This window comes from Callorhinchus milii, unplaced genomic scaffold (assembly GCF_018977255.1).
Source record: "Callorhinchus milii isolate IMCB2004 unplaced genomic scaffold, IMCB_Cmil_1.0 Scaffold5, whole genome shotgun sequence".
NCBI lineage: Eukaryota > Metazoa > Chordata > Chondrichthyes > Chimaeriformes > Callorhinchidae > Callorhinchus > Callorhinchus milii.
In genome coordinates, this window is record NW_024704746.1 from 64,486,725 (window position 1) to 64,512,585 (window position 25,861).

General features: G+C 38.4%; 1 protein-coding gene across 2 annotated transcripts in view; it reads right to left on the reverse strand.

The window, feature by feature from the left end:
* The window catches only part of exoc4 (exocyst complex component 4), a 216,550-nt gene that overhangs the window by 112,839 nt on the left and 77,850 nt on the right, over positions 1 to 25,861 (reverse strand). For both annotated transcript variants that reach the window (XM_007890836.2, XM_007890835.2), the window contains exon 9: positions 20,176 to 20,272. In XM_007890836.2, the coding sequence (XP_007889027.1) occupies positions 20,176 to 20,272 (97 nt within the window). The remainder of the gene's footprint in view (positions 1 to 20,175; positions 20,273 to 25,861) is intronic.

The following is a 25,861-nucleotide window of genomic DNA, read 5'->3' on the forward strand; positions in this document are numbered from 1 at the left end:
GGCCAAATGACCTTATTTTGTGCTGTACATTTTTAGGGTTAAAATTTCTAATGGTAGACTTTAGACCTTCCAATTGTCCTCCTAGAATTTGCTGATCAACATCATCGCAGACAGCACTTTCAAAGTCAAGTTGCAGGAGATAAAAGCTATGAGGCAAGTTTGAATTAGCATTGAAAGAGAACATCCAGAGATTGACAGGAAAGCAATGAAAAAATTGATTTTTTCTGCAACAACCTACATACGTGAACAAGATTTCTGCAGTTGATCTGGATTCTAACTAAACAGGGACACTATCTTGAAACAACAAATTTGGTTCATATTCAGTCGAAGAATAATGGAGGTGAAGTCCAAAGTCATTACGCAGTGTCTCTCACAGGATTAAAATACAAGAGCATTTAGAAACATTATGTTCACTAACACGAGTCTATCTTGGTAATCACTACTGTGATTTAACATCTCAACTGAAGGACAGCACCTCTGACAACGCAGCACACATTGGCCTTCAACATAGGCTATATTAGTTCGAAGTCCCAACATGGGCCTTGAACCTACAATCTTCTGACTCAGAGGCAAAAGTGCTGCCAACTAAGCCAGGCTGTTGCAATACTTTCTGGGAAGAGGTAATCAGGGAGCATCCCTCCAGGGAGAAAGTGTCTATCCTTTCCAAACACAGGGAAATTCCTGTTTTGATGCTGTTGTATGGTGGTATATAACTATATGGACCTCAAGTCTGGTTTGGATACTCTTAAGCGTGAAGATGGGTTGCCTCCTATGTCAAACACCTGGCTGAACAAAAAAAACTTTTACATCACACTTTCCCATAAATGTGCAAAACAACCTTTTAAAATAAAAGGCTAGTGGGTAAAAAGAAAAAAAATCTGTGGACCATTACAGGCAGTACCTTTTATTAATGCATGATTATAATGGGAAATCCTTTTCCATGGCCAACATTGCCAAAGGCGCTGCATGCAACACTGAACAGATTTGTTTTTATCACCTATCGGAACGCCGTACAACTCTGAGCCAAACATTTATAAATTATTCACGTTTGCAATGGAAAGGTGAAGGCTGCTTTCCTCTTACAACAAATAGCTTGCAGATTAAATTAATTGCGTTCAGTCAGAAAACGGCAAGATTGGGAGAGAGCTAATATGAATCAGGAACCTTACCTCACAAGCCAAATTACAAATAACACAATGCATCAAATGTTTGAATTTTCCGCAGTGTTGTTTTATGCCGGCATTCGCTACCAGCTTCCAAGGCTGGTGTTTTCTGAGGCCTTACTATGCTTACTTTTGAATTTAGAATAGTCTTATTCAGGAATCTCCTTGCCCGCAACAGCAGAATAAGTGTGTGATAACAGGGATAACACATCAAGATATCACATGCTCAATGAGAGAATTAAAAGAAATCCTTGTATTCGAGTTGAATCGTCACATCTCAAAGATGTGACATCTCAAAGTGCTTCACTGGATTTACTGTGTATTTTGACTGTGTATTTTGCTGCGTTACGTTTTGTCCAAAAAAAACAGTCAATCCACTTTAGAATGTGTTTTATGAAGCGCTTTGAGACATCACAATGACGTGATCAGTGCTAACCCAAATGCAAGGACTATTATTACTACTGATTACCCCAACACTGCAAGCGATTTTGATCCGTGACTCTTTCGTGGAACCGTTGGTGCAACACAAATGTAACGGCAAAATGAGAAGCAGTGCCCACGCTCTCCAGTTTCAGGAGGATCTAGAGAAGTGCGGCAAAAGAAGCACTTGGCAAGAACCTGAGCAGAGTGCCATCACCGTGTTGCACCGTGAGCTGGCCATCAGACTTGGGACCTCGTACTTTTGAAGTGGACCCTTCCTTTATTTTGTAACACGCCACTGCCCTGCCAACAGATGGCAGGAATGCTGAAAGATAATTCCGCAACAGAGCAGTCAAGAAGAACTCTTGAAGAAAGACAAGAAGCAGATGGTTCCATAAAAGCGGATGTCAATTAAAAATAATGCCCTTATAACGACTATGAATATAATTTATAACCTCAGCAGGCAGTAGGACGGGATGGATGTAAAGAATTCGGGCCAGGCATTCCTCCTATAATTCCTCAGATGGCCGTTCTGTAGCTGTTAACTTAGGGCAGTACTTCCCAAACTGTTTCGGGCTGTGCAGCCCTGCCCACCTTTCGGTTGTTAACCTTCCATCCATGCCACGGTCCTTCTGGAATAACACGTGAAAAGCGCTATATCAAATGCAAGGATGATTATTATTATTATTATTACCGACTAGGCCATCATGAAAGGCCCCTCCAACTATTTTTTTGTCAACCATTTGAATGGGAAAATTAGAATTTACTGCATCTCACCTAGCAATTCTAGATTTGTAGTTTTCCTCTGTGGTTACACACAGGAAACAAGGCAACTCCAACAGTCAGCTGGAATGTTAGCACAGGGGTAAGCAGTCAGGTCTAACGTTATCCCTGGATGTGTTTTTTTGAGGTAAAATTAGATCGATGGTTCTAAATATTTGTGTTCGTCTGTGTGGCGCCCAATAGTTATATGTTTGTTTCAGCAACCTGTTTTGATACGGAATTGCTTCAATGACAGACATGCTCCAGGGATAATCTCATATGCCGCACCAGCCTTCAGTGAATTTTACAGTTTTTAAGTTTATTAAAATATATCACAACCTATTATTGTGGAGCTTGTCTCTGCTGTGTTATACAGTAAACACAGCAGGGACAGATTACTTACGTGTAAATATCTATCCCCACAGCAACATTTTCTTGAGAAGGGCTCTTTACTTTGACAGTATAAATGACATTCCGCAATAGGGTGATAATTAGTACAACGGGAAACTTGTCTATCATGACCACAGTTGGGACTGATTTCAGCAGATTGCCTCTTAAAAGCAAGAAATTGGATTAATCCACATATTTTTGATTCTAACCTTATTTGGTGTCTATGGAAATAGTATTTTTGAAAATTTGCTTTGCTCGAGTTTAATTTAAATCCTACGTGAGTTACTTTTATAATAATAATCCTTGCATTTGAAATAACGCCTTACCACATCTTCAAGGCGTCTCAAAGCACTTCACAGAATACGATGTAAAGTGAATTGACTGTATATTTTGTGGGTGAAACGCAGCAGCCAATTGCTCACAGCAGCGTCCCACAAACAGTAGTGGATTGAGTTACCAAATTATTATTGTAATTTTTTTTAAGGGATTATTTCTACCGGTAAAGCGATCTGGCAATCGAATATCAACTGGGTTCCTACTTCCTCCTAGGTAAACAGAGGCGGGTGGAGTATGGAAACATGCTTACGTTTTCGCTCTGTCTGAGAATCAAACCCAGGTCCTTTTGCTTGCGAGACGAATGCTCTAACCAATATGCTCCAGGACTCCAGTTTTTCAAAAGGAACTCCAAAATGAATTGGCTTTGCCTGAGACCAGCTTCTATCAGAATATTTCTCAACAGTGATCAAAGAGCGATTAGTTTAGAAATAGAAACTGCTACCCAAATTCCTCAAAATGTCATTTCTTGCAAAATTGTGAGTTCCCAAAGCACTTGTGAAGAAAACGAATGTTTCAGATTTGACTACTTTTTCTTGTTTAACCTCCTAAAGCATTGCTGTCAAAACCCCTTTATGTTGGGTAACTTTCAGGAAAACAATGGAATGCCTAAAGGATACAAAAGTCTATATTTTTTAATGCACAAGGCAGTCACCTTTTCATCAGCTTTCAGTTTCTGAGGCAGATCATTGGAAAATGCCAGAAGGAAGCCTCCAGGTATGGAGGAAGCAAACCGTACATTGCTTTTTTAACATCAACCTGTCAAAAGGGGTTAGTGTAATCTCAATATGACCTTCTTGATCGCCAGCAGTATTTGTCAGGTGAACTCCCGATTCATCCTATTTTAAGTGAAGAATGCTACAAGCTGGGTTACTGTGCTAATGTACTGTGGCACAAAGTGATGGGCTTGTATTCTCTCTCCTGGGATTCCTCACATTGCAAGTTTCCAATTTCAGCCATGATATCTGAGAGAAGGGGTGAGCAAAACTCTCTCCATGGAGGAAAACATTGAACCAATTAGAAAAATCTTACAAAGGAGCAGGGGTGGAGGAGGGGAGAGAAAAAGATTGTGGATTTTGCACTTCATTGCAAAGATTGTGCACTAAAAATAATTCTAAAACTTAAACAAGTTAGTTTAAAAATACAGTGCTACCTTGTTATCACACAGTTAACTGAATTCAATCTCTTAAGAGATCAAATAATAAATGCAGATTTCCACATATGCATGTCACCTACATATGGAAGAGTGTTAACAAGAGCCAAGTGTTAACAAGTCCCATTGACGAACCAGGCTGGCCGGTCTGACATCAGCAGTGCCTTGGAGCACTGTGGACCCATCTGAATCAGAAACCTGAATCACTAACACCAGAGTTGTTGACTCAATTCTGCCATTCTTTTACCAAGCACGTCACCTTGGAACAAGCTCAGCCCCAAGGTGACCCAGCCTTACCTTCCCCTCCCTTCTCCCTAGTGTAGTCACTACTTGGTCACTTGAACAGTTTATCATTCACGTTCACTGGTTCTCCTCTCCTTGTTTTTTCATGCTTCTCTGTTGTAAAAAAAAATCACATCGTTCTCTGACACTTAAACACTTTTTTTCTCATTTAAGAGCAAAGCAAGTTCTTAATGGGGCAAACGCGTGTCAGATATCTGGGGCCTTACAATAGTTCTCAGTTAATAAGACTTTATCACAACCTATGAAATTAAACATGAAATTCTGCGGATTATAATTAAAAAGCAAAAATATCTAATAATAAGAGCGTTTTGTTAAATTTCAGCTGAGCTGTAAAGTAGACGAGCCTCACAATTGTGGTCACACTGCAGAACCATGTGTCTATTATTAGAATATACATTGGAGATTGAATTTCTATTAACTGCAGATTATTGCTCGATAAAGCTGCAGGAATAACTACATAATAAATAATCCCCTTATTTGATCATTCCGCATCAAGGACATGAAGCGCAGAGAGTCTCAATCTGCAGGAACAGATGTTTTTCGAGCACATAGGAAGGTCCAAATCAAAATAAACAACCCACATAAAATGGAGAGGAGCATATTAAAAATGGACATTCGGCATGCTGAGATGCTTTGAGACGTCTCAATGACGTGATGAGGCGCTATATCAAATACAAGGATTATTATTATATTATTGTGACTCAAGCTCTCCAAGTTTAATCTTGTGTGAAGACTGCTATATAAATGCAAGTTGTTGTTGTTGATTACAAGCTGTAACCTACCCAATCTCAGGCCTCAATGCTTTACATAGAACAGTACAATAAAGAAACAAGCCTCTCTTCCCAACTAATCTGTGCCAGTGTGATGTGTCTGTATCTGTATCACTCCTTTGGGATTTGCTATCACTCAAACTTTTCAATAAAATGGAGGTTTGTTATGGGTATTATGCTTATTCCTTCATTATTCAACCCTTCAGATATCTTATGTCCACTGAAAAATCGTGCTCCCAGATATACAATACAATTTACACTTGTATAGCACCTTTCACATAGGGAGTATATTCCAAAGCACTTGACAACTCTGTCTGAGCATTGATGCTGTGAGGGTGCGATCTAGAAGGGGGGGGGGGAGGGGGCAGGAGATGAGGATGGGAAAGTTCACTGAAAGTATGTCGAAAGAGGTACATTTTGAGACCAAGTTTGAAAGAGGGAGGGAGGGAGGGAGGGACGGAGGGAACAAGTCAGAGTGACTTGGGGATGGAGCTTCAGAGTACGGTATTCAATGCTTTCTTCTTATCCCTCCCTTAAAAGGCATCAATCAAAATGTCTTCCTTTCCTGGGTAGCAATCTAACACATTTATTTTTTGGGGGGGCTGGTCAGCCGGGTGTCTGACATATGGGGAAACCCATCACCGTGTTTTAAAGAGTATCCAAACCAAGCTGAGAATTCCAAGCATCCCACCTGCACATGGAAATCCCAGAGATAGATTATTGGAATGGAATGCGCAATCTCTCCCTGGGAGGGACGCATTCTGCTTTCAATTAGACCTCAATGTACACGACAAAGAATCGATTGGTAGTGCATCTAACTTGATAGAGCTCTTTGGCTCTACAGATATTTTTGTTCATGATTTTTTAGGGGAAGGGATTAAATCTAAACCTATGTACATGAATAATCATCAATAATAATAATAATCGCCTGCAAAACATACAGAATATTCACTTTACAGTATATTTTGTGAAGCGCTTTGAGATGTCTAGAAGATGTGATAAGGAGCTATATCAAATGTAAGGATTATTATTATTATCACATTTACACCTACTGTATCTTGATACTAAACCATAGGAAGGTTTGTTTTGTGGATGTTATACGATGAAGTGAGTTTACATCAAAGCAGTCATTATGTTAATGACTTGTTTGACTGAATTTCTCAAACAATTAATGGTAGTCATTGTTCTCTTATTGTTTGAAAAACAAAAGATTTAAGGACATCAAAAACTTAACTAATTACATCTGGCGATGCAACCTTTTACCTGATACAGAGTCCACATTCATTTAACACTACATAAATTCACAAAACTTCTCTTGGGCTATAAAATGTAAACATCACTTAAATACAAAACATTGAAAGTATGAATGATCTCCAGCTACATTTTTTTAAGAGCATCTAAGCATAGACTCTGATTTATTAGTTCCAAGAGTTACCCTAAAGCATGAAATTCCTTGCTATCTGCTGCTAACAGAACCCTTGTTCCAGTGAAGTGACATATTCTACACTCACACTGCTATTTCAATTCAAATGAAATACTCTGTGATACTGCTTGACATGCAGCACAAGAAAGCCAGGCACTACTTGTGTAATGTCCCATACTTTAGAGAAGGCACATGCTTACATAAATCTTGTCATGTCAGGAGCAAGGAAGGATGTCAAGAGGAAGGAAGGATTTGTAGTCAGAGAAAGGGGACAGACAGATACATCAGCTAGAGCCGAGACCAATAAATGCTGATGGCCCTTGACAGGGCAGTCTTTGCCATGTTTAACTGCACAGACCTGTCACTAAAGTGTGATACAGTCAAAGGTATCTTAATACTGTGGTGACATCTTGCCCCATGGGTCTGCTTTTCTGTGTACTTGTCATTAATTGCCAACCAAGAAAAGATGCATGTTTATCACTGTCCATAACGCTGCTCTGTCAATCTGCATTTTAAGTTCTATGTCACGGCACAGCTCAAATGTTGCATAAAAGCTTCCAGAGAAAGAGATTTCATATCCCCTTAGAGAAAGTACTGTCTTAAGAAATCAGTCTTTGCAGGACAAAGTGTCAGTCCGCAACAAATCATCAAGAATTGTATAAGAGATTTTATGAGTATGTGTATAAAGAGGTGTTAAAATTGTGCCAACAGTTTTTAACAAATCCATTTGTATTTGTTTTAAAACACACAAAATCTGAAAGCGGTTTACAACCAGAATAGACTACGATATGTACTTTGTGCTGAACACAGAAATCATTCATCAAGTTAAAAATATAAATATTTGAAATAAGAGCCTGAAGATCAAGAGTTAAGATTTGAAACACTAAAACTACTTTCCCTTTCAGCTGACGGGTATTTCCTGCTTTTATTTCAGAAATAGCATAAAATGTTCTCTCCGGCAGACCTCTCAACAGAACATGCTTTTTTTTAGATGGTTTGCCCTGGACAGGACTGAAGGCTGAGTGGCTTTCAATTCCATGAGCACTCAAGACAACACAACAGACCATTTGATGCTGGTCGCTAGTTCGGTGTCGTGCTCCGCCACTGTCAAGCACTCTGGGACCCTACTCTGCGTGAGTGAGGGGCACTATATAAATGCTTGCTGTTGTTGTTTATTGCTGCTGCACACTGTGCTAATGGTTCCAACCATATGTGCACCAACAACCATGCACTCTCACAAATCTCTTTCCTGTGTACTAATGCCCATTGAGCTCACACAGTACATCAGCAGCCAAAGTACTGTGCGCTCCAATGGCAACCTGCACTGCTGGCTCTAAAGGTGCTGAGCAGCCAACCTTGGCCCTAGATTTCCTTCCAGCAGGGCCTCCAAAGTCTAGGTTGCTGATGGCAGGAGAGCTCGAAGATGGATGAAGCCAGACGTTTACATGTTTCAAAAAAACAGACTGAATTGCAAAAATATCCCTACCTGTATTATCTCCATACCCCTGGCAATGTAAGCTTAATTAACTAAGGCTTTCGGCGCTTTCTTTGCTTATAGTTTCTGCCTCTAGATATTTAGTGCTGGAAAAATTAAACTCAGGGTTATCCAACACAATAGTCAGCCATAAATCATAATGAGTTTATTTGCTCTTGGCACTCCTATCATAGGTTATTATACACACAGTTTTACAACCAAGCTTGGCAGCAAGGGATGACTGAGCACAAACAAGATCCTCAATATGGTCATTAAACTCTCTCCATTGCTTTAACATATTTAAAGGGCAAGGGGAGTCTACAGGGAGTAGTTTCTGTGTGAAGTGCTCCCCCCAGCTATAAAAAGAGAAACACATAATGATTAATGAACAATTTACCTTTAGTAAGGAATCCTCACATTTAGTACATCGCTGAAACTCACCTCCTTAGCTGTCAGCCTGCTCATGTATTGTAAGTTATGGCGAGCAACTCAATTCCTGCTTTGTTTAGGTTAAGGCTGCAATAAGGGACATACTCAAGTGGATTCAGTTTATCTCGCTGCCATACCCTTTAATTATTAAAATATTATTTGTGTTCTGGCTTTTCATTCTGCTCAGGTGAGTTGCCCTGTTATGACATTCCATAAGTGACAGGTTTGTGCGTATTGCAAACCTAGTTACTCCCCATGTATAAAACTGCCTGTAGGAGCCCACAGACATCTGGACCTGCAACATGTTTAAATTAGGAACGCCTGAATAATAATCCCTGCATTTGATATGGCATCTTATCACGTCGTTGAGACTTCTCAAAGCGCTTCACAGAATATATTGTAAAGTGGATTGACTGTGTATTTTGTGGGTGAATGTTAAGTGAGTTCCCTTCAGGCTGTTTTCTGGACTCTGCAAACTGTTTTGTCACAGGCTCCAGCAGTGAACGGCCATGTCACGTTATTGCATTGCAAACAGAACACCGTCATGCATGGAACGTCAATGCTAAAGGCTACTTGTTTATGTGCCAGAAACCACTGGCGAAGAGCTAACATTATATCTTGAAACCACTGACAGCAGGGCGAAATGTTGGGCAAGTTTGCTTACTCCACACACCTCTGTTTATCTAGCAGTAAGTAGAAACCCAGCTGTCAGTCGGTTGGCGGATCGCTTTTCCAGGGGTAATAATCCCTTCAACAAAAAATAATTTGGTCACTTCCATCCACGACTGTTTGTGGGACGCTGCTGTGCACAATTGGCTGCCGCGTTTTCGCCCACAAAGTATACAGTCAATTAACTTTACAGTATACTCTGTGAAGCGCTTTGAGATGTCTTGGAGACGTGATAAGGCGCCATATTAAATGCAAGGATTATTTATTACTTTTAGAACAGGTTTTCCAACCGAAGATTTAACAATTGTTGCAATAGACTATAGCCTTTCAAATTCTCTACTCTTGATAGCTACATTTAGCTCTGCAGTGCAGCACATAAAACAGCATGGAATTTCTTATGTGAGACAGGCTCTTTTCTAACATTACAAAGCAAACCAATTAGTGTGGCTCATGTACATGTGAGGTGTGTAAGCTGTCAGCACCTTGGGACGTCCTCCCGACGTGAAAGGCGCTATACAGATGTAATCTTGTTGTTGTTGTTGCCCTATCTTGTAAGCAGTGCTGACCTTAGAGGGTCAAGAACCAGTTGGAAATAAAAGGTAATTTGGAAGTAAATCATATCATTTCCGACACGGTAAAATGTAATACATCACAACTTACATTTATATCAGGCCTTTCACGTTGTCATGTTGGGAGGAATTCTCAAAGCACTAGACACTGCGAGCTGGTGATGGGAGCTGACGGGAGTGGGAGGAGAAAATGACCGAAAACACAAAGAGTACATACATTGCACTACAAGGCTGAACTTTGGTGGCCTTTTGTATTGTTTTTAATCTATTTTCAACTGCTTACAGGCCTGTAAAACTTTACTACTGCTCAGCAAATCTTCCAAGATGATAACCAATGCCCTGTATTCTTCCCACCTTGTCTCCTCCAGAACTATACATATATGCCACTTGCAAAAGAGGCTAGGTAATATCAAGTACCTCTGCCACAATGACTGGAAAATTCTCCAAAGTAATTTGATGTTCTGTAGATACAGGATAGCAAGTTAATATGGAGGTATTTTTGGGAGGCTATTTTATCTTTTTAACTTAATTAACACCTTTTTTCTTCTCGAATTCTAATTTTCTCTTAAGCTCAACTCATTCCTAAGGCACTGTGCACTTGAATCTCTCTTTTTAAACAATTTTAGCAAAAGCCCCTCTTTTTATCCTGTAATGTGTTCTTATTTATTCCTATTTTAATTGACCTACGCATACATTTTGGTGCATCTATTTCCAACTTACTTTTCTTGGGTACATGTTTAGTTATTCACTCAACACTGTGTCAGTGGGGACCCTTGTGATCTTGGACTAGAAAAGGGCAGTAGGACTTGTTGGAAATGATCTCGAACGGGTGTTGCTCAGACGTATTTTCGGGGTGAAGGCCAGGGAAGACTTTGAGACCTGGTATTGTGAACTGGCGGACTAAGCTGAGGATAGCGTGCGACGAGGAACTTGCGATTGGCTTTCCCTGCTGACCTATGCATGTGTGTTGGTAAGTTCACCATTTGCCCGTTTCCAGTCCTGTAAAACTTCACTGCTGCTTAGCAAATATTCTAGAGATAACCAATGCCCTATAGTGCTTCCTAACTTCCTAACCATTTGTTACCTGCCAAAGAGGCTGGTTAACATCAAGTACCTTTGCCACAATGATAGGTGCTGATATCGTAAAGGCAGATGGCTCCCCATACTGTGATGAAAAGGAGCCGCTCGAGTGCTGGAAGGAGCACTACTCAACTTGCCATCAGCAACTCACTGCCCAGGTCTGAAGCCTGTGGTGGCAACCACCACTATTGATCTCGCCATCAGGATCTACTGTTTATTAAAGAAGTGCAACTTATTGTGAGAAATCTACGTTAACAGGTGCAGAGCTGGACTGGATGGCATTCTGCCTGATATGCAAAGTGTTACACGGCCTCTTTATAAAGATGTGGCGTGCTGCAAACTATAGTCAATTCACTTTACGGTATAATCTGTGAAGCACTTTTGAGACGTGATAAGGCGCTATATCAAATGCGAGGATGATTATAGGTCTCAGTTTCACATCCCCTGACATTCCCATATTGCCGTCATCCACCACCATCACCCAAAGTTTATCCCTCAAAGGCTCCTACTCTCCATTTTGGGAGGCAGCTCAACAACAAATCCTTATGGACTTCATCAACTGCAGTGGCAACTGCACTCTGCATTCAGCAAACATCAAATGTTTCTGGGCAAAGTGCTATCTCTTTTTAGATCCCTTCTGCACCTGAATGAAAGGAGCTGCATCCTTGATTCTCGATTCAGGTAACTTTCAAATTACACCCACAAAAGCCTGAAAAAGCAACATCATCTTTTCATTTTCATGGTTTCTCCCTTCAACGATGCCCTTTGGCTGAACGGCCAAATGAACATTTAATTAACAGTTAGCATCTTCATGATCTGCTTACTTGAAGTATGCTAATTGTCTGAAAGTATTTTTTTCAGAGAACGTCTATGCCAAAGTCACAATGGCCTCCGATCCATAAAAGGCTATTTTGTTAAAATCACCACACTTGAATGATCTGGTTTGAAATCTGTTGCGACAGTTAATCTCATGCTTACTCGCCACTACAAATTAATGTATGCTTACTGTATTGTTTTTAGTATTTTGCCTGTTGTCATCAAAAGGCAAACCATAAACCTGAAGGTTTCTTGACCTGTCAACTTGAATCAAGGACAAACACCCGTCCTGTCAGAAGAATTAAAGTCTAATAATAACAAAAAAGTTAATTTTGAGGCATTTTCGCACTGACCCAAATGCAAGAAGCAAACACCCTCTCGGCAAAGTCATTATATTTCAATGGCTTGTTTTTAAAGATGTGAATTATTCGAGATGACATTATTATTTTTGATAGAAAGACAAGTTGCTGAAGACAGGTCGCAATCCAGCCACCCACAATTGCCATTATCTAGTCTCCGCCGCCGACCATTTTGGCCAGTCAAAAGTTTCTGGAGCTCTGTTCAACTGCCAAACTATCGTGCTGAAAATCTGCAGGCACAATGCAGCCAATACTTTAAAATTTAATATTACAAAAAAACCCTCAAATGAACTGTCGTACTCTTAAATTTACAAAATTGAGTCAAAATTATAATATGGTATTCTTAAATAAACTTTGTTCCTGTTGTTTGGTAAACTCAGAATTTGAGTTATGATAATAATAATCCTTGCATTTGACACAGCGCTTTATCACATCATCGACATGTCTCAAAACACTTCACAGAATATACTGTAAAGTGAATTGATGTAGACTTTGTAAGCGAATCGCCAATTGTGCACAGCAGTGACCCACAAACAGCCGTGGATTGAGTGACCAAATGATTATTATTAATGTCAACCTAATTGAAGCCAGACACAGCTGCTAATGTCAGTTTTCACAGCACAAAGAAAGAAAGACCTCTTTTGACATTTGAAAATAGTTCCCACTAAAATGAAATGTAAGATGGCAACACCCAGGGCCTTTCACTTAAAGCTTATTAGTATTATTATTAACAAGCAAGCTGTCCTGTGAATGCTTCTATTATTTAGATGGGGGCAGAGGTAATTTCAAAACCCATTTTGACATTAAATAAGGAATGGAATGTGTTCAGAAAAACTGTCATTTTGACCCTTACAGGAAGAACTCTGTATAATATAAGCTTTTCTCTATCATTCACCAATTAACTGCAAAGGAGATGTTAGCAGGGAAGCCTTCTCTGTACATGCTTTCCTCCACTAAAATAACCTCAACAGTAAAGATAGGCAGGCTATTTTAGTTGAGGGGCATCAGAACTACCTGGGTGTTGGCCTGACCTAACGTCCACACACATACTCCACACAGACATACTGCACACACGCACAATACACACACAGAACTATACCGATAACCTATATGTTAAAAGAGTACACTTAAACATTCTCTTCACTTCCCCTCCCTTTCATTGGCATCTCAGAAAATTTCAACAAACCAAACTTTCCTTTTGACTAACAAGATTCTACGATAACCACCTCCTAGCTTTCCTTTGCAATTTTAATCCTCAATCTGTATGATATTCTGAGTTAATTTGGAGAAGGTCAAGCATTTGCCAATATAATTATGTAAGCAGAAATACAACAGATACACAATAGGTATTGTAGAACGCAATAGAGGTCAAAGCCCTTAAATGTAAATATAAGCTTGCCTATCTGTTAATTCCCTGATCAAGGAGCTAATCCTTTTATCCCCTCTTAAAACAACACATACTTGAGGGCTACATTCTGGCACACATCCATAACTATTTTGTTTGCTTGTGCTATGTTATTTGCATCACATGCGCTTTGAGACTCAGCCCATTTCAGAACACACATGGTTGCGGTCAACAGTTTGTGGGATCACTACTTCACGACTGAATGGAATTACCCCAATAACCCGCTGTTTGAAGACTGCACAATATAGTTTCAAACGTGGCTTCAGGTTCAAATCTGTTTCAGTGCTGAGTTACTGGATCTCAGCTTCAGACCCCTGGGCTTGTGTGTAGGGGGGAATTACAGGCTTCCTGCTCCTAATCATTACCGGTGACCCCTGCTGAGCAGTATGTGTGTGGGTGTGTGAGTGCGTGTGCGTTAATAAGAATAGGATCAAACTCAGTTGTGATGTTTCCCTTGATGGATCTGCCTATCAGCATTCACTGTATCGGCTCAGAGATGAAAATTAAGACACTTGGGGAAAGTTACCTGAGCTTGGAGAATTTTCAACTTTTAAGTAGAGATGGGGAGAAAAGGTAAGAAATATGTCCCCCCAAAAAACCAAGTCAAATTACTGAATGAAACAGGACTGGTACTTTATATTTTAACTCAGAGGAAATGCATTTCTCCTTCTGATGAAAGGTGTGTTATTATTATTCAAATAGTATCTTTATCTAAAACTACCAGCTGAGCTCTCGTGCTTCCTGACTCTGCTACGCTTTGATTTAGAATGATACAAAGTTGAATATGTGCAGGAACACCGAGGTGTTTTCTACTCTACTCATCAACATTTAAAATATTGGTGCAGAAGAGCTAGGAAAGCTAAATGAATCTTGATATAATAACATGTTTTGCCCGCAATCCACATTACAGTATATCCTGTGACGCGAGTTGATACATTTCAACGACGTGATAAGGCGCTATATCAAATGCAAGGATTATTATTATATAATAATAATCCTTGCATAAAGGGTAAGACAGTGCACTTGCTGTAACATCTTCAATAATAATAACAACAAGAACAAGGATTTATATAGCGCCCTCTACGCCAAAATAAATATTTCCTATGGGAGAATTCCATCATAAGCAAATAGCATTTAATGCCCAACATGGCAGGAATAGATCTTTTCCTTCTATATATCACTGATGATAGTTTCATATTTGTTAGTTTACCACCTCCACAGTAAATTAAGCATCTATATGATCCATGCACAGTCTGGGGAAGAAAAGTCCTGTGGACATTTTTTTTGTTTTAAGTACAGCATATCTCAATCAGAAAAACCCCTCAAATATGTACTATTTAACATTTATCTGTAATGTATATGATGTTTAAACTGAGGGATGGAATAGTCAGAGGTGCCATCCTTTGATGACCCATTAAACTGAGCTACAGTTTGTTTTGGGGTGAACGTTAAAGGTCCGATGATCCCATTCAAACAGAAAAGGGAGTTTCTCCCCGTGCTCAAGTTTGGGGGATATCAGTGCTGGGAAATGGAGCACTTTCCTCTTTTTATACTAAGTATCTGAATTTGGCTGTGCGCAAATCAAACTCAGATAAAAGTCCTCTCTCTCTCTCTAACAATAATCGGTACGTTGGGTAGAATGAGTGAGGCACGACTGCCACAGTACAAATGGCACTAAATTGGCAATTTCACGATTTATGTAAGAGAAGTTGAGCTGAGAAACTCATTGTATTTTGAGTAACCATAAGTTTTTGGCGTTATCTTACTTGGTATTTTATTCCAAACATAGAATCTATATAGAATTGCTTGGGGGACATTGCTGTGTGCAATTTAGCTATTGCAGTCGCCTGCAAAATTAGTCACTATTCAGTAAACTCCTGTGAAGTGCTTTTAGATGCCCTCCTCACTTGAATGACACAATGTAAAATGCAAGGATTATTATCCGACAATGTTAGAGCACAGTCCCAGGTTATTCGTCTAGTTATTCAAATCTGTGCTAGTGTTTTTCTCCAAAGAAACTACTGCAAACCATTCACCTGCTCACTACTTCATCTTGTGAGAAAAGAGAATACGTTCAAGAATCCTAGTCTGAAATCTGGTTCTACATATTGGTTGGTTAATCTTTGCGAATTTTTCTTTAATTTTCGTTCCATCTTTTACTTAATCCATCTTGATCTAAATATAGCATTTGAACATTTAGGATGGATTATGTAAACCATTATATTTGGAAAATGTTATCTGAGAGATTATTGATATTTTCGCTTCAGAAAAGCAAGACTGTGAAGCTAAACTAAATCCTGACAACTTACAAATCGTGACACCTCTCTTATAAAATCATGTGTGGGGAGGAATCGGTTTACCTTATTCAGCTAATACAAAAGATATCTTTTGTAAAGAAAAATAATTTCAGCTTTTGTTTCTCTTCACAATGCATCAAACTTGATCTTTTAACGTGTCACATTAATGGGACAAAGTTCACACGTTTCATTGTGACATAAAAATTACGCACTTGGCTCAAACTCTCACACTTTCAAAATACAATTGTATCTTTCTTAAAGCATCTGCAAAGCTGATCTCAGTTATCTAAAACAAAAATAACAGAGTAAAATTGGAAAAAATATAAACATAAATTTTATTCTTCTTGTTTCTTCTCTCAATTAATTTACATATCTTTACACTTTAGAGCACTTGCCTCGCAAGCGAAAGGACTTGAGGATTCCCGGGCAGGGCGAAAGTTTGGGCAAGTTTCCTTACTCCACATATCTCTGATCACCTAGCAGTAAGTAGGAACCTAGTTGTTAGTCGACTGGCGGATCGCTTTTCTGGGGTAATAATCCCGTTAAAATTAATAATAATCATTTGGTCACTCAATCCACGACTGTTTGTGGGACACTGCTGTGCGCAATTGGCTGCTGCATTTCGCCCACAAAATATACAGTCATTTCACTTTGAGCTTTGAGACACCTCGAAGACATGATAAGGCGCTATATCAAATGCAAGGATTATTATTACTATTATCATATTATATCCTGCCTTTAAGATGAACCGTTTTACAACCAAAATTTCTGCTAAGTGTTTGGGGTCACACCATTGATGTTGGAGACCCATAAATGGGTGTTCTAATGAGGTGCTACTTTGCAAACACTGCTGTGCAAATATTGCACAAGGACAGACTAGTCATCTTGTGTTCCTTCTGTTCACCTGGCCAGCTGAAGGCACAATTGCTGTGTCTTTAACAGAAACTTGAGGTACTCAAACTGGGCCAGTTCAATAGCACAGATCTTTTATTATTAGCCAGCTCCGCCCTTCATCTCCCTCACATTTCAAATTCATAATTATAACTAACTGTAACAGTGTGGCTGATATTTATACTGAGATACTCCAATATGTTGATGCCCGTTAGGCAAATGGTGTTCCACAGTATTAAGATCATTGGCATTTTCACCAGCAATTAAACAATGCTGTCACACAGCACAGCCCCTGAAGCAATTCAATCTGTTCCTGGAAACTGTTTGTAATCAATATGCTCCTGTTCTGGCTGCTAGCTTCGTACCATAGATCAACAGAACACATGGAAACAAACTGCACAAAATGTCAGGATTTGATGAGAGCTCAGTGCTTTTGAAGGCCATTGCATTCAAGGAAGAATAAAAAGCGGTTGCCAAGCAAACATCAAGCATGCTTATCACGTCTCAACAATGTGATAAGGCGTTATATCAAACGTGATTATTTTTATTATCACACTCCTGGAACATCTGGAGTAACCTGAAAAGCAGATGTAATCTGTTGTAAGCTGTATTCTCTCGGATGTAAAGTGTAAAGTATCCATTCACTGATATTTCTGCCAGACATTTATGGTGTAAAATAAAACTTACATTCCTTGTTGAGCTACCTATATGCAGTCCGATATAACAAACAGAGTAACTATGTTTAGGGAACTTCAAAGACATGAGTGTCAAGGATGTGTAAATGTGAATGAATGCCAGGCAAATTTGGCAAAGCCAATTCAAATGGATATGAGGACATCATATCTACCCAAGTTGTTGAAAAGGCGTCTATTGAAGTCAATGGAAGTGGGTACCAAGTTGGTGTGCCTGAATCAATGTAGTGCAAGACAAGTATGTTGAATTTAATAATAATAATAATAATCCTTGCATTTGAAATTTAGTGGAAATGGGTGCCAACCAAATTTGCTGAAGTCAATGGAAATGAGTAAGAGTTCTGAAGTCAATAGCATTTGAAAGAGGAATATAATTCAACATTTTGTGTCCAATTCTTCATCGCAATGGACATTCACTCAAACATTAATTTATCTCTTTCTTTCAGATACTTATCTACCTGGGTGCATTTGTAACATTATCTGGTTTTATTTACCTATAAATGCAATCACTACATTATAAAATAAATCATGGGAAGCGCTTTGGGACATTCAACAATGTGTTGAGGCGCTATATCAACTGCAGGGATTTTATCATTACATTATTTTAGATGACGAGAATTGGCTTTAAATTTCTAAGTCGAATAAAAGTTTCCTCGGTTTTGGGGACGAGTGCTCAGATGAAAAAGCTTAAAATGATATATTATTATTAATAATAGCCTCATCCCCAGCATCAGAAATGTCAATGTGATTGCAGATAGAATAATGATGATTGGTGTGAATTTAAATGACAATGGATGCACGCCTCCACTGTGCTAGGTTTTTGAGAATAGACAAGTCAATTGAAGGATAGTGTGAATCCTTCAATCAGCTTGTTATCCTCAATTTTCCTACAGTCTAATCACTATTTCCGACATGTTTTGAGCTGCTCGTTTGGTTTACTGGGCTTTTGAGCTTTCAAAAGTCACTTGACATTACTGCCTCAAACTTGTTGGGAGTTTGGAGAATGCTCTACTGCTGTCAATAACACGCTGAGAATGAGCGAGTTGTTGACATCCTGTTCGGTGTTAACAATATCATTTTTATAAGTGCGGAAATTACAGCAATAAGTTTACATCTTATGTGGTCCAGTTTAATTCATTATTTTACCGGGATTTATGGTATCAAGTATCAAGGATCGTTATCCTCTCCCTGGCTTTGTGCAGACAAAGGGATAAAAAGAAAATGGCACCTAGAAACCAGAGTATGTAAAGCTAAACACTGATTGATCTGCTGGGAAACTCAACACTTCATCAATCAATCATAAATCAAAATTCAGAGGAGAAAAATTTACATCAAAACTTACCTTCCACTGACAGGCTGTGAAGCACAGCAATCAATATATTTCGAATCTCATGTTGCATGTTCAATAAATTTGTTATCTGCATTTTAATTGCAAGCTCCACTCTGCTCAACTTTGAAGAACAGATTCTTCTGATTTATATACACAGTATGATTTGTGAGTTTCCAAAGATTTGCAATTTTTTTTGCAACAAGTACAGATTGATTCACTGACTTGTCTCTTGAGGCTACATTTTTGGTTTGTAAAATGCATTCCTGCGTTCTTGGTATTTTCTAATATGAATGTGATTTCTACTCCATCTTTAAACTGCTTGAGCACACAAATGTCTCAGAATGTACCTCTTTGACTGCACTTTGTCATATTTCTCCTCCCACCCATTAGTTCCCACCCCTGGCTCAAGTGCCTATTTAGCAGTGTTAAGCACATCAAGACAAAATAAAAATGTAAATTGTATTGTATTGCTTGGAATATTACTTACTTTCTATCTATCTTACTTTCCTTTTGTGCACTAGCTTGTCAAGTATATCAGCCTCTCTCCCTCCACCCTTTGGAACTCCATTCCACAGTCCCTTCGCCTTGCTCCCTCTCTTGCCTTCTTAAAGGAACCTCTTAAGACCTTGCTTTTCGACCGTGCCTTCGGGCACCCTCCTATTCCTATGATCCCAACCCCCTCGGGTCCAAATCCTTGATTGTCCAGCGCCTTGGCATGTCCTCCCGATGTGAAAGGTGCTGAACAAATATAATCTGAAAACAGTGTCTTCCAATGGCCTGATATGCAATAACATTGGTTTCATTCATGCCAACCACACAGATAAAACAGTCCAATTTAGAAAGTAGGGAAAGTAAGAATACAATAAGAGTAGAATACAACCACAACTAACTTGAGTATTACATGATGCACTTTGTTTTACTTGCATATGTACGGAGCACACTTCTGCATTATTACAAAGATAAGTCACTTGGTGATCCAAAGCCTGTGCTGAAATATAGCCATGTGACATGAGATTTCCTCTCTTCTAGAGGAGTTGAACATCGTGAGTGATGTGAATTGGGCAGCTGCAACTACGTCTACTGTACGGTACAATCCACAACATAAAACGGTCTTCAATTCCAACATTAACTAAACTGTTTCCTTAGTGAGATTGAAGCGAGAGTTAAGACATTTCAAGTGACTAATTGGAGATTAAGGATGGTCTTTTAGGGTTAGGAGTAAAGCACAATGCTGCAAGGAATGTATTTGACCTATGGTTTAATTGGTGTGAGAATGGTGGACAGGTCACACAAAGAATTGTGGTAAGTCCTTTCAGGGCTAAGTTTCAAAACATAATAATTAAATGGAGAAAGTAATGGAGCACGAAGAATTGCAGACCATCATGCTGCTGGGCCTCTGGATTGACGTATCTGCAGTGTAAGTGCACTCTTTTTCACTCCAACATACCTTAACAATGGATGGAAGATGACAGTTATGTTTCGAGCCCCTGGTTTACAGACAAAAGTTGTGCCTCCTCCTTCAATTAGGTTATCATCTGCACCTCCTGAAAAAAAAGAACTGGTGTTAAACGTTTATATTGCCTTACTGTTTTATTTAGACCATCTTGTTTTATTGGGGAAAAAGAGAAAATTAAATGTCAGGTAATTCAACAGAACTTGCATGAAAAACTATTATGATTTGGGATACCACTCTTCAAAGGTGGGTTATCATAAAATACCATCAAATCAAAGTTTACACCTTGAAATTCAGTGGATGGTTATCTTTGGCTGCTTCTTACTGTATTACAACATTTTACTGCATGAGTAAACACAAAAAAGAAATATGATGTTTCTTCTCCGAGTTAATCATTTTAGAATAATCCAAATATTTTTCAAATATCGTATTCCACATCAGCAATTGTTTTGCTATGGAAGGATGAGATAAAATGGGCCAAACTGCCTTCTTCATTCAAAAATAATCTCATTGTCACTCTGCAAGTCCATTCTTTACACCGGTTGCATTAAACTTTCTATAAAATTGCTTATAGTTTGTAGGAATGTAAGTATTTTTAGACATATGCACAAAATATGAATTTTGCATAATGGTTTATCTTACATTAGAATACGTTAGAATATACAGCACAGAAACAGGTTATTCGGCCCAACTAGTCTATGCCGGTGTTTATGCTCAACATGAGCCTCCTCCTGCCCTTCCTCAACTAAGCCTTCAAGCATAATACAATTTATATTATTTGTGATTCAAAGCACTACAGAGGAAATAACTAAGCAGTTTTTTTGTTACAAGAATAGCTAATATTTCTCTCAACTGGCATAATATGTTCAATTTCCAAAAATAAAAGCCAGAGCTATCAATTTGCATTTGAATATTAAAAAAAAACTAGGAAATGTAGCATTGAACTCTGAACAGCAGATCAGTTGCTGATACTGGGAATCAAACCAGGACCTAGTGTGTTATAATAATAATAATATTATTCCTTGCATTTGATGCAGCGCCTTATCACATCTTCGAGAAGTCTAAATGAGCTTCACAGAATATATTGTAAAGTGAATTGACTGAATATTTTGTGTTGAGTGATCAGGGATTACACCTATAAAATTGCTGTTACTTTCAATTGCTGTTAAATCCATTTTGGATTTTCCATGATTTGTCCATTTTACCTCTACAGTATTATTATATGAATCTTCCTACAGTTTCCCTGACTTGCTTAAGAGCTAACTACAATCTATTATTATTAACAATAATATGTGCCTAATAAATGTGCTTGCACGTCCCAGTAATACTGGCAATATTAATATGTTTGCTAGCTGCTAAAAGCACTAATAAGAATTTATTCCCAATGCTCCTTGCATTAGTATAAAAGCTTATCCTTCAAAACTTTAAAAAAAACAATCTGTTTTCATTCTTTTATTGCAATAGTATTTCTTTCTTTGCCCTGAATACCATTAGTTCTTCTTGCCTCCAGGCCAACCTTTTCCTGTTAGATATTCTTTTTGGTCTTATATTGCTTTTAAATTACAACACAACTTCAAACTGCTATATAATATTCAAAACCCACAGGCAGTACGGAATTCAGATGGTTTATACTGTGAGGCAGATTCTGATCTTCACAAACTGTGTGTTCACAGTTGTCAGAAGCGAACTGGGTTTATTTTCTGGCTGCAGAAATATTTAGACAAGGGTTGCACAGGCCATCATGTGCAATGGGACTCGGCCCATCTGAAGACGTCTCAAAAACGTGATAAGGCCTCTATCAAATGCAATAATTATTAGTATTATTATCAAAGTCAGAGGTAACCCAGGTATGAAAAAATAAAGGTAATGTAATGTGCCATTTTCCTACTTATCTGTTTACCTTTGAACCCACAATGTTCTGACCCAGAGGTGAAAATGTTACCAACTTTGCAAGGAAAACATCCAATAATATCCTGTTCTACATCATACTCTTAGTTTCAAACTATTTCTAACAACTTTTAGAACTCTTTAGTGTTCCAGTACCAAAACTTTGATCTTCATTGAAATCACTGAAACTTCAATGTCATTATTGGGATTCTGATGCTAATTATAATAACTAAAAATAAAGTATTCCAAGTAGTAGATGGTGACAATACATTTGCATTGTCTTACCATGTCAAACTGAAGTGCTACAAGATCCTCATCCACACCAAGATCTTCATTCCCCAGCACTTCCCTTTCTGTGTGACCTTCACATATCCCACTCGTCTGCTTGTTCACTCCCCTTGACTAACTCAACAACCTGCTGTGCTTCCTTCATCCCCACTGCGCCACTACGGGGGCTGAGCTTTCAAATATTATATTCACAACCTCTGGACTTCATCACTTCTTTCCACCCCCTCTCTATCCATCTTGAAATCCTGCTAAAAACCTACCTCTTCGACACCACCTACAGTCGCCTCCCCCTGGTCTGACTGTGCCCTCGTGAAACTCTCCAAGACATTAAATGACGAGTATTATATAAAGGCACGTTGGTGATGCTGTTGCTAAGATAAATTTTCTCTCAGGAAAATTCCCGTAGGAATCGATACGGAAGCCCCTTGCAAGGCGTAAAAAAATACCAAAGAGAAGGAAAATATTGCTAAATAACAATATTGTTAGCAGGTAATAGGTTATGGATGTTGAATTATCATGGACCTTCAATCATGAGGCTGAAAACGCTTAATTATTAACATGACTCAGATGGCACAACCTGATGTGACAGGATAATGATGCATTATTGAGCACTTGGATGCAAAATTCTTTCCCATAATGAGGTTTGAGCCTTAGCTGTGGCGTCTGGAAAAGACATTGAGTGCAGGTGAGATGCATTTTCTGAGTGAGGGAAGAGAGAAGGGAGATTGATAATAAGTGGTTTAATGTTACATTGGGAGATTTCTGATAATTATCCACTACAGCACTAGGTGGTAAAAGGAGAAAAAAATATTTAACACATCAATAGAAAAAAAAACAATCCAATCATGTTGTATTTTACCCAAAATCAATGCAATCACCAAAATGTTCTTCGGCATTATAACAAACTTAAATAATCCATTAATAATAATTAATAGATAGTTATAAACCACTTCGAATGACGTTTACTTTTATATTGCTGATCTTTAAATGTGTTCACATACATTTTCATCAAGCCTGTTGGAGCGATTTTTTACCTTTGTAATTGATTGAATTAGGAATGCATTACATAGCAAAAAGATTCTACTGAATATTGTTTTACAAAATCATGCCTCCCACACTAATGTTATTTGTGGTCGAGCTCTGTACTTTTAATACAGAATGGTTCATAGTGCATCTCTGGAGACTAAGTCTGATATTGGAATAAAGCACAGGGAATGTAAGGGAATGTAGAAACCAATAACAAACACAGTAATTGAACCCTCAATGGACATTAACAAATCAGGGAGAACAGCCAAAAAAAACTTTAATCACAATTCGTAGAGCAAAGCTTTGCTGTACAGGGATTTGAAAGCTCTCCTGTGCAAGGAAGGGACCCTGATATTACAGCTAATGAAAATCATTTCCAACACAATAGGAACACAGGTTTAATAAAAACAAGTCGATAACAGTCAGCCTTTCACAAACGGAGCGACATTTGACAGACTTCAGGAGGAATGATTTTAAAAGCAGATATTGTTCATGTGGCTCCGAAAATGAAACGCGACTGAGATGTTCCCATTCAGAGAAAAAAAAAATCAAGGAAAAGAATAGAGATGGGTAAGAACAGATACAGGTATTTAAAAATGCTGTACACTTCACTCTCACTGGGTCTATCCAACGCCCTTTGCAATTATGTACATGAAGGACATCAAGTGACACATAGGCCATTAGTATTGCTCTAATGTTCTTTTCAAATACTAATTTAAGCATCCATAAGGCAATGGATCACTGCTGTAATGTAACTTTAGCCATTGCCGCAAATAGCTGGTGCCACTGTTGTGAGAAATTGTCATCAAAACCACAGCAGATTTTTACATAGAACTGAAAAACAATCGCTGAAAATACTTCAGAAATAACCAAGGACTCACAAGAGAGCTTCAAGACCATTTACTCTGAATTAATTTCCAAGTTATGTTAATTTCTGTTCTTATAGCGATCAACCAGTGAATTCACCAAGTTATCTCAATAACGATTCACAACAAATTACAAATTCAGTAACAATAAAATGTGAGGTTTCAGGCAAGGGTAAAAATATGATCTATCAAGATCAGTGTAGCCGAAACCAGATTTGCTCTGAGTCACACCGGTCAAAAAAGGTGTTGATATTTAACTGACAAACATTTACATACAAAGAGTGGAGACCTCATGAGGGGCAAGCTATATTCATTTAAATACATTGAAAACAGTTTGTGGGAATTATGTGTTTAATATCGAAATTTGCATCATTATACTATCACTCAAAAAAATGTATCAATTGTGTATACCTATTTTGTTTGATTATTCGGATGACATTTGAATATTTGAGAAGCCTGACGAGAGAATTTTTTGCCGCCTACATATGAGGCGTTTAAATAAATTGTAAGCAAATTATTCAGCGGGAATTGTCTGAGACGTGTGCTTTCTGCTGAAGATGAAGTGAGCCACTGTGAGACTCTTTATGAACCACGTGACTTGTGGCTCTATGGTTCGACAACATTGACCTAGACTATGCATCCAACTTCCTGAATTTTTTTAATTTCCAAGATAGTAAAACAGAGATCTCTTGGCAATCAAAACAACTAAATACCTACAGTCCATCATTGAAGGAACGTTCAGGAGAAATGCTCAGGTGCTAACTCAGAATATTTTACTTAGGGGCAAGAAAGTTTAATTTTGTCTCACTGACTGTGAACATTAATCTTTACATTTTATGAGAATTTGACTTTGAAAGCACCCCCAGGTATGAAAGATATGTTGGTATTGATAAAATCATTATAAAGATTTGAAAATGGTCTCTGAATATTCATAATGATCACTTAGAGTCGCTGTAACTGTTAATTCCACATGCCTATGTAAATTATTTTACACCTTGCAGCAATTTGATGTCCTCAGAGTACATCTTTTACTGTACTGTACAAAATATCAATTATTGTATCCAGATTTAAGGAAGTCTGAACTAAATCACACATGGGGTGGATAGTTAATGTGGTTTATGCTCTTTTTAAGGCTTCATAAAACTGAATAGGAACAGGAGGAGGCCATTTGGATATGGGGCAAATGCAGGTAGAGTTGAGGTACAGATCAGCTATCATCATTCTATTAGATGATGGCGTATCTGTACCTCAACTCTAATTATCTGCCTTTGCCCCATATCCAAAGATTTATCCACTTCAGTCTTGATAATTTGAATGGATCCAGCATTCACAGGCTTTTGGGGAAGAGAGTTCCGGATTTCTACTGCCCTTCGTTGAAAACAAGAAATGCACTGTTTTTTTTTTCTTTTAACCAACACAAGGGGAGGGAGGCATTTTATGGACAATAGAGGCAAGAAAATGAGACTAGAAGAGATTGCAATGGTAGGGTGGTGCAAAAGCACAAAGGATTTGAAGGTCAGACTCATAGAGGGATGAAAAACAAGGATATATAATCTCACAATTAAACCTAAAAAGGAAGTGGGTTTAGAAAATATTTCTTCACATAGAAGGCT